The sequence below is a fragment of the Odontesthes bonariensis genome, chromosome 6 (genome assembly GCF_027942865.1).
Source record: "Odontesthes bonariensis isolate fOdoBon6 chromosome 6, fOdoBon6.hap1, whole genome shotgun sequence".
Classification (NCBI taxonomy): Eukaryota; Metazoa; Chordata; class Actinopteri; order Atheriniformes; family Atherinopsidae; genus Odontesthes; species Odontesthes bonariensis.
The window spans coordinates 1,676,813-1,687,407 of NC_134511.1; the positions used below are offsets into that span (position 1 = coordinate 1,676,813).

The 10,595-nt window shown below is 46.4% G+C and overlaps 1 protein-coding gene across 4 annotated transcripts in view; it reads left to right on the forward strand.

Annotated features, from left to right (window-relative positions):
* The window catches only part of cntrl (centriolin), a 30,579-nt gene that overhangs the window by 16,931 nt on the left and 3,053 nt on the right, over positions 1 to 10,595 (forward strand). The window contains exons 10-17 of one of the 4 annotated variants that reach the window (XM_075467019.1): positions 769 to 993; positions 1,216 to 1,345; positions 3,801 to 3,934; positions 5,956 to 6,026; positions 6,165 to 6,306; positions 9,536 to 9,603; positions 9,684 to 9,824; positions 9,916 to 9,979. In XM_075467019.1, coding sequence (XP_075323134.1) covers positions 769 to 993; positions 1,216 to 1,345; positions 3,801 to 3,934; positions 5,956 to 6,026; positions 6,165 to 6,306; positions 9,536 to 9,603; positions 9,684 to 9,824; positions 9,916 to 9,979 — 975 coding nt within the window. The remainder of the gene's footprint in view (positions 1 to 768; positions 994 to 1,215; positions 1,346 to 3,800; positions 3,935 to 5,955; positions 6,027 to 6,164; positions 6,307 to 9,535; positions 9,604 to 9,683; positions 9,825 to 9,915; positions 9,980 to 10,595) is intronic. The other 3 variants (XM_075467021.1, XM_075467020.1, XM_075467022.1) reach the window with 3 other exon arrangements.

The window sequence follows — 10,595 nt, forward strand, 5'->3', positions numbered from 1 at the left end:
TAACGGCCAAACGCTTCCTGTTAGCTGCATGAGCTAACGGCCAAACGCTTCCTGTTAGCTGCGTGAGCTAACGGCCAAACGCTTCCTGTTAGCTGCGTGAGCTAACGGTCAAACGCTTCCTGTTAGCTGCGCGAGCTAATGGCCAAACGCTTCCTGTTAGCTGCGTGAGCTAACGGCCAAACGCTTCCTGTTAGCTGCGTGAGCTAACGGTCAAATGCTTCCTGTTAGCTGCGTGAGCTAACGGCCAAATGCTTCCTGTTAGCTACGTGAGCTAACGGCCAAACGCTTCCTGTTAGCTGCGTGAGCTAACGGTCAAACGCTTCCTGTTAGCTGCGTGAGCTAACGGCCAAACGCTTCCTGTTAGCTGCGTGAGCTAACGGCCAAACGCTTCCTGTTAGCTGCGTGAGCTAACGGCCAAACGCTACCTGTTAGCTGCATGAGCTAACGGCCAAACACTTCCTGTTACCTGCATGAGCTAACGGCCAAACGCTTCCTGTTAGCTGCTTGAGCTAACAGCCAAACGCTTCCTGTTAGCTGCTTGAGCTAACGGCCAAACGCTTCCTGTTAGCTGCATGAGCTAACGCGTCACTGATACAACGTTTTAGTTCATTCATCAGTTTACTGGAACATCTGGAACATGAAGACACCTGAATTCAGGGATAATTCAGATCAAACATGGCTGTTATCTGGTGCTAATGTGGGACTTTCAGCCTGTTTTATTCAGGGGGCGGGGCTTAACTTTATTTTTATTTGATGGTTATTTGTCAGAAAGCTGCAGACGAACCTGATGGCGACCAACACGCGGTGGAGCAGCTGAAGGCCGAGCTGGCTCACTCTCAGAGAGAAACACACAAGCTGAGACAGAAGCTGGATCAGATCAGAACCAGAACCAGAACCGGGAGCGGGAGCAGGACCAGGACCGGGAGCGGGAGCAGGACCAGGACCGGAGCTGGAGATGGAGGACGGGGGTGCTCTGTCCCCGCTGGACTCAGTGTGAGAGTCTTTCACAGAAACACACATGAACCGGTTCAGTTCAAGCAAAACATAAAATCTGGTGTTATTCTGATTTAACACGAGTTATCACACATTTATGGAAACTCAGACAGGAAAGAAGTCAAATGTCCAGAGAAGCAGAACCATTGTGAGATGTAAATCATGACACATCTGTAGATTACAGCTGTTATCCACCAGGTGAGAATCAAACCTCTGTTTCAGGCTCCCAGTCTGGCCTCTCAGGGGACTCTGGACTCCGGTTTGGGGCTGCAGTACCTCGGCTCTCCCAACAGGGGGCGACCTGCAGCAGGCGGTCACTGGGTCTACATCCCCCAGACACACACAGACTCAGGTAGCACACACCGGCCGTCCCCCACCCGTCCCCCACCTGTCCCCCACCCGTCCCCCACCTGTCCCCCACCTGTCCCCCACCTGTCCTCACTATAAGTATCAGGACTTTCAAAAGAAGATGCAAGAAAATGCATATTTTCCACAGAAAGAACTAGTGTCATAAATGTGTGACTTTTTTATTTTTCCTCAGTGTGGCCCTAATACTCCGTCGTATAAAATACACGTCCCATAAAAATATAAGTACACATCCCATATAAATACACCATATAAATATAAGTACACATCCCATATCAATATAAGTACACATCCCATATAAATACACCATATAAATATAAGTACACATCCCATATAAATACACCATATAAATATAAGTACACATCCCATAAAAATACACAATATAAATATAAATACATCATAAAAATATAAGTACACATCCCATATAAATACACCATATAAATATAAGTACACATCCCATATAAATATAAATACACCATATACATATAAGTACACATCCCATATAAATACACCATATAAATATAAGTACACATCCCATAAAAATACACAATATAAATATAAATACATCATAAAAATATAAGTACACATCCCATATAAATACACCATATAAATATAAGTACACATCCCATATAAATACACAATATAAATATAAATACATCATAAAAATATAAGTACACGTCCCACATAAATACACCATATATATAAAAAATACACGCGTTAGCTTCGTTCGCCTGTTAGCGAGCGTTAGCTTGTTAGCGAGCGTTAGCTTCGTTCGCCTGTTAGCGAGCGTTAGCTTCGTTCGCCTGTTAGCGAGCGTTAGCTTGTTAGCGAGCGTTAGCTTGTTAGCAAGCGTTTAATTCTGGCTAAGTTCGCTGCCCGTGTCGGCAGTGTTTTCTGCAGTAAACTCAACTAGAAGAGCATGGCTTCGAAATACCTTCAGGTGTCATTGTTTATTGTTAGTTAGCGAGTTACCGAAGTGCGCCAGTTTAGCAGGAACGTAGTTAGCATGCTAAAGGTGTAGCTGCGGGCTTAGTTTGGAGGAATATGAGTAAAGACTGTCCTCACCTTGTGTTTTGAGCGGGCTGCTGACGGTGTTTGCTGTGGAAGTGAGCGAGCCGTTGGAAATGTCTGCATGTGTTCAGGATGCACAGTTTACCCTCTTCTGGGGTAATTATGGGCTGTCGAAGGGCTCCAGTGAAGCTGGTAGCCTGAGCACGTGGGACCTGACACTGAAACACCTGGGAGGAAAAGAAGAAGAAGCTCGATGGATCCTTTCTGGAGTTTGAGTTTTTTTTTCCTTTCTTTACAGTGACAGTGACAGTTTATGCCAATATTTTAGATTCTCAAATATCTTATTTTATCATCGTCAAATGAAACGTTGAAATTTAATTCCGAGTTGGATATTGTGTGTGCGTGTGTGTGTGTGTGTAGGTAAGTATGTGTAGTATCTGCAGTTAGCCATGGGCATAAAAAAGCATTTAATTAGATTTACTGGTACCTGCAGAAACCATGCAAATTCTTTATGGTTCAGTGGAAATAAAACAGATTTTTTTATGGTTCAGTGGAAATAAAACAGATTTTTATGGAAATAAAACAGATTTTGATGGTTCAGTGGAAATAAAATAGATTTTGATCTTGATTTTTATCTAGATTTTGATGTAAATAAAATAAATGATAGATCAGATATAAACAGATGAATTCTGTTTCTTTAATCCTGATTAATGTCCTCGACGCTGCAGTTAATCAGAACAAACCTACAGTCGGTCTGAACAGATGTGGGCAGCGGCAGCACATCTGTCCTGTGGAGGTCCTGTTTGTTCAGGACCATCTTAAAACTTTAGTTTTCCATTTTTAACGGCCCCACCTGTCACAGCTCTCAGGTGTAGTTCGCCTGGATGGAGTCTGAAGCTGAGAGAAGGCCGACTCTCCTGCTTTTATTCACTTCATTTATATTCTCTGACCTCTGATTCTGTTTGATCTTTTACGAGCCATCGTTCAGCTGCTGCTTTAGGCTGCGGCTACACGAAAACGTTTTTCACTGTAAACGATACTTTTTCTTATCGTTTGGCTGTCGCGGCCACACGGAGCCGGCGTTCCCACTACCCCAAAACGATAGTTTTTGAAAACGGGTTCCAGAGTGGGAAAGTTTGAAAACGGCCTCGTTTCGTTTCCATTGTTACAGCTAAAACGTTTTTGCGTCAGTCACACGTTGACGCTGTGAGCCAATTTTAACACTTCTCTATTGTCTCACAGCGTGGCGTGACACAGTGGCGTGTGTACTGCATCGTTTCATCGTTTTCATCCGTTTTTGTCTGGACCTGAGTCTTTACAGCAGCGCGTTTCCGTGTGGTCGCAAGAATTTTCGTACCCGTTTTAAAAAAAAACCTCGTTTCGTTTTCGTGTAGCCGTAGCCTTAAACTGATGAGACGTGTGTCCTGCAGGGTGGAGGGACAGCGGGGGGGGCAGCGATGCAGGCAGCAGCTCCAGAGGAGGGACCCCCGACCCGGGCGGCCCCACCTGGCTGCGCCGTGGTCCTCCAGCAGGGGGCGCCGCTCCAGAACACGGAGACACGGAAGTATGTAGTATGGAAGTATGTAGTATGTAGTATGGCAGTATGAAGTATGGAAGTATGTAGTATTGAAGTATGAAGTATGTAGTATGGAAGTATGTAGTATGTGGTATGGAAGTATGTATAATGAAGTATGTAGTATGGAAGTATGTAGTATGTAGTATGGAAGTATGTATAATGAAGTATGTAGTATGGAAGTATGAAGTATGGAAGTATGTAGTATGAAGTATGAAGTATGGAAGTATGTAGTATGAAGTATGAAGTATGTAGTATGGAAGTATGTAGTATGTGGTATGGAAGTATGTATAATGAAGTATGTAGTATGGAAGTATGTAGTATGTAGTATGGAAGTATGTATAATGAAGTATGTAGTATGGAAGTATGAAGTATGGAAGTATGTAGTATGAAGTATGGAAGTATGAAAGTATGTAGTATGAAGTATGGAAGTATGTGGTATGGCAGTATGTAGTATGGCAGTATGTAGTATGAAGTATGCGGTATGGAAGTATGAAGTATGAAGTATGGAAGTATGTAGTATGAAGTATGGAAGTATGTGGTATGCAGTATGTAGTATGGAAGTATGTAGTATGGAAGTATGGAAGTATGTAGTATGAAGTATGGAAGTATGTAGTATGCAGTATGAAGTATGGAAGTATGTAGTATGAAGTATGGAAGTATGTAGTATGCAGTATGTAGTATGGAAGTATGTAGTATGAAGTATGGAAGTATGTAGTATGAAGTATGGAAGTATGTAGTAGGGCTGAACGATTTTAAGAAAAAATTGAAATTGCGATTTTTCTGGTAGAGATTGCGATTTCGATTTCAACCACGATTTATTTTCTTTAAATCAAGTTTCAGTGTAAATTAATTCAATGCGGCTGGCCCCGGTTCGAATCCCGCACCGGGCGGCCCTGTGCTGCGTGTCTTTCCCCTCTCTCTGCCCCTTGCTTCCTGTCTCTCTCAAACTGTCCTAATATTAAAGGCATAAAAAGCCCCCAAAAAATACTTTTAAGATGCAGTCGGCAACTTTCTTTTTAGTCATATTAGCTTGAACTGTCATGGGATTCTGGAAGTAGAATATTAAATAGGCTGTTTAGGAAAAATAACGAGATCTGTAGCTCCCTCTGAAGCCTGTAATCATGCTTGCAAAAACCGAGCGCTCCCGGCTGTTTTTAACCAATCACGTTAGGGTGGAGGAATCCTACCTGTCAATCACAGCTTGTGCACACGCTGCTGAGCTTGAGTCTGCCCCAGCCTCACACTGGTGTGAACTCACGTGCACAACCCTGTCCAAAGGGGGAGGGGTTTGGGGGGCGATTCGGAGCTTGTTAGAGGGTGGGGGAGGGACCTGAAAGTTGTATCAGTTCGAATTTTCCGACTTTAGAGTCGCAATTTTGAAAACCCGCCGGCAGCAAAAAAAAAAAAAGCAGCTTCGACGATCCCAAAATCGTGTTGTCTGAGATCGCAACGATAGATCGTTCAGCCCTAGTATGTAGTATGCAGTATGTAGTATGTAGTATGTAGTATGTAGTATGAAGTATGCAGTATGTAGTATGCAGTATGCAGTATGTAGTATGTAGTATGAAGTATGTAGTATGCAGTATGCAGTATGTAGTATGTAGTATGAAGTATGCAGTATGTAGTATGTAGTATGTAGTATGAAGTATGCAGTATGTAGTATGTAGTATGCGATTTCGAACACAGCCTGAGATCCAGAAACAGAGACACTCAGTGGGGTCACATGGCACTGAAAGGATCGGATTATTGGCTAAATTACAATCAGACTGAGTTATTAAGCGCATGTAAGTACAACAGGGCGATTCAAAGTGCTTTACAGAGACATTAAAACAGTAGAAGTAAAAAGCATGATTTGAATTTTAAACCAAAAAGAAAGAAATAAGAACAATAGATAAAAATCAGATAAAATAGCAGTGCTGATCATTTCTGCTGATTGATCGGTGAGAAGCGGCTTCAGTCTGCAGGTTAATGGCGTCTGAAAGCGTGCGTTGTTCTGTCTGACCTCACAGCAGCTGGAGGAAGAGAAGAAGAAGCTCCGCCTGCAGACCAAAGAGCTCCAACTCACCCTGAGACGCTACAGGTAACTCACTCACAGCGGCCATTTTCTGGTGATTCAGGTGATGCTAAAGGGCCCAAAGGGTCCACCCCAGAGAGCTCCAGAATCAGCTTTCTTTAAGGAGTTTCTTTAGAGACTAAAGCTGGTTCGTTGTGTCTGTAGGAGAGTGATGCAGGTGTGTGGTGAGGTGGAGTGTGTGGAGAAAACTCTCCTGAAGAGACGGGCGGAGCTTCGTCAGGCTGACAGGAAGCTGCTGGAGGCTCAGAGCTGCACACACACAACCAGAGACCAGGTACACACACAGGTACACACACACACACACACACACACAGGTACACACAACCAGAGACCAGGTACACACACAGGTACACACACACACACACACACACACACACACACACACACACACACACACACACAGGTACACACACGCACAGGTACACACACAGGTACACACACAGGTACACACACACAACCAGAGACCAGGTACACACACACACAGGTACACACACACACACACACACAGGTACACACACGCACCCACACGCACAGGTAAACACACACACACACACACACAGGTACACACAACCAGAGACCAGGTACACACACACAGGTAAACACACACACACGCACAGGTACACACAAACACACAAACACACACACAGGTACACACACACACACACACACACGCACAGGTAAACACACACACACACACACACACACACACACACACACACACACACACACACAGGTACACACAACCAGAGACCAGGTACACACACAGGTACACACACACAACCAGAGACCAGGTACACACACACACACACACACACACACAGGTACACACAACCAGAGACCAGGTACACACACACACACACACACACAACCAGAGACCAGGTACACACACACAACCAGAGACCAGGTACACACACACACACACACACACACACAGGTACACACAACCAGAGACCAGGTACACACACAGGTATACACACACACAGGTAAACACACACACACACACACACACACACACAGGTACACACACACACACACACACACACACACACACACAGGTACACACACACACAGGTAAACACACACACACGCACAGGTACACACAAACACACAAACACACACAGGTACACAGGTACACACACACACACACGCACAGGTAAACACACACACACACAGGTACACACAACCAGAGACCAGGTACACACACAGGTACACACACAGGTACACACACACAACCAGAGACCAGGTACACACACACACACACACACAGGTACACACACACAGCCAGAGACCAGGTACACACACACACACACACACACACACACACACACACACACACACAGGTACACACAACCAGAGACCAGGTACACACACACACACACACACACAGGTACACACAACCAGAGACCAGGTACACACACACACACACAGGTACACACAACCAGAGACCAGGTACACACACACACACACACACACACACACACAGGTACACACAACCAGAGACCAGGTACACACACACACACACACACACAGGTACACACAACCAGAGACCAGGTACACACACACACACACACACACACACACACACACAGGTACACACAACCAGAGACCAGGTACACACACACACACACACACACACACACAACCAGAGACCAGGTACACACACACAAGTACACACACACACACAGGTACACACACACAACCAGAGACCAGGTACACACACACACACACACACAGGTACACACAACCAGAGACCAGGTACACACACACACACACACACACACACACACACACACACAGGTACACACAACCAGAGACCAGGTACACACACACACACACAGAGGTACACACACAGGTACACACACACAACCAGAGACCAGGTACACACACACACACACACACACACACAGGTACACACAACCAGAGACCAGGTACACACACACACACACACACACACACACAGGTACACACAACCAGAGACCAGGTACACACACACACACACACACAACCAGAGACCAGGTACACACACACACACACACAGGTACACACAACCAGAGACCAGGTACACACACAGGTACACACACACACACACAACCAGAGACCAGGTACACACACACACACACACACACACACAGGTACACACAACCAGAGACCAGGTACACACACAGGTAAACACACACACACACACACACACACACACACAACCAGAGACCAGGTACACACACACACACACACAGGTACACACAACCAGAGACCAGGTACACACACAGGTACACACACACACACACAACCAGAGACCAGGTACACACACACACACACACACACACACACACACAGGTACACACAACCAGAGACCAGGTACACACACAGGTAAACACACACACACACACACACACACACACACACACACACACAACCAGAGACCAGGTACACGCACAGGTACACACACACACACACGCACACACACACACAACCAGAGACCAGGTACACGCACAGGTACACACACACACACAGGTACACACACACACACACGCACAGGTAAACACACACACACACACACACACACACAGGTACACACAACCAGAGACCAGGTACACACACAGGTACACACAGGTACACACACACACACACACACACACAGGTACACACACAGGTACACACAGGTACACACAGGTACACACACACACACACACACAACCAGAGACCAGGTACACGCACAGGTACACACACACACACAGGTACACACACACACACACGCACAGGTAAACACACACACACACACACACACACACACAGGTACACACAACCAGAGACCAGGTACACACACAGGTACACACACACAACCAGAGACCAGGTACACACACACACACACACAGGTACACACAACCAGAGACCAGGTACACACACACACACACACACACACACACAGGTACACACAACCAGAGACCAGGTACACACACACACACACACACACACACACACACACAACCAGAGACCAGGTACACACACACACACACAACCAGAGACCAGGTACACACACACACACACACACACAACCAGAGACCAGGTACACACACACACACACACACACACACACAACCAGAGATCAGGTACACACACACACACACACACACACACACAACCAGAGACCAGGTACACACACACACACACACACACACACACAACCAGAGACCAGGTACACACACACAAGTACACACACACACACACACAACCAGAGACCAGGTACACACACAGGTACACACACACACACACACACACACACACACACACACACACACACAACCAGAGACCAGGTACACACACAGGTACACACACACACACAGGTACACGCACAGGTACACACACACACACAGGTACACACACACACACACACACACAGGTACACACACACACACACAGGTACACACACAGGTACACACACACAGAGGTACACACACGGGTACACACACACAGGTACACACACACTCGCCCTCCTGTGATTGGTCCGTCTCCTCCAGGCTGACCTGCTGCAGCGCAGAGCTCAGGACGGCGCCACCTGTCTGCTGGAGGCCTCGCAGAACCTCAGGTAATCTGCTGCAGCTTGACCTCTGACCTCTGAGCTCACCTGAGATCTTCTTCATCCTCATCATGTGACCCGACCTGCAGGCGGCTGCAGGTGGAGGCGGAGCGGCTGAGGAAGAGGAGGCAGGAGGAGGAGCAGACTCTGAGGGAGGTGGAGGAGGAGCTGAGGAGCAGAGAGCAGGAGCTCCAGCAGCTCAGCAGGAAACAGGAAGCAGCTGCAGACAGGTGAGGAGGTCACCTGCAGAGACCAACAAGAAGAGACTGTACTGGTAAACATCGTGTGTGTGTGTGTGTGTGTGTGTGTGTGTGTGCGCAGACTCACCGGCGTGCTGTCAGACTGTCAGGAGGCTCAGAGGCGGCTGGACTCCCTCACCTGTCAGGTAACATCACAAAATGGAGTCATCAGATCAGACTCCTTAGGAGCTGGTGTACGTCAGCTTAATTAGCTAAGCTGTTAGCGTTAGCTGCTGCTAAAGGAACAGCAATAACTCCTTAGGAGCTGGTGTACGTCACCTTCATTAGCTACGCTGTTAGCGTTAGCTGCTGCTAAAGGAACAGCAATAACTCCTTAGAAGCTGGTGTACGCCACCTTCATTAGCTAAGCTGTTAGCGTTAGCTGCTGCTAAAGGAACAGCAATAACTCCTTAGAAGCTGGTGTATGTCACCTTCATTAGCTAAGCTGTTAGCGTTAGCTGCTGCTAAAGGAACAGCAATAACTCCTTAGAAGCTGGTGTACGTCACCTTCATTAGCGGATGAGGCGGGGCTTAGCAGAGGGGACGGAGTCAACTTAAGGATTGACGTACTTGTTATTTTGTAAAAGTCTGCTGCTCACAGGCTTTTATTTTGTAAAAGTCTGTTGCTCACATGCTTTTATTTTGTAAAAGTGTTGCTCACAGGCTTTTATTTTTTTAAAGTCTATTGCTCACAGGCTTTTATTTTGTAAAATTCTGTTGGTCACAGGCTTTTATTTTGTAAAAGTCTGCTGCTCACAGGCT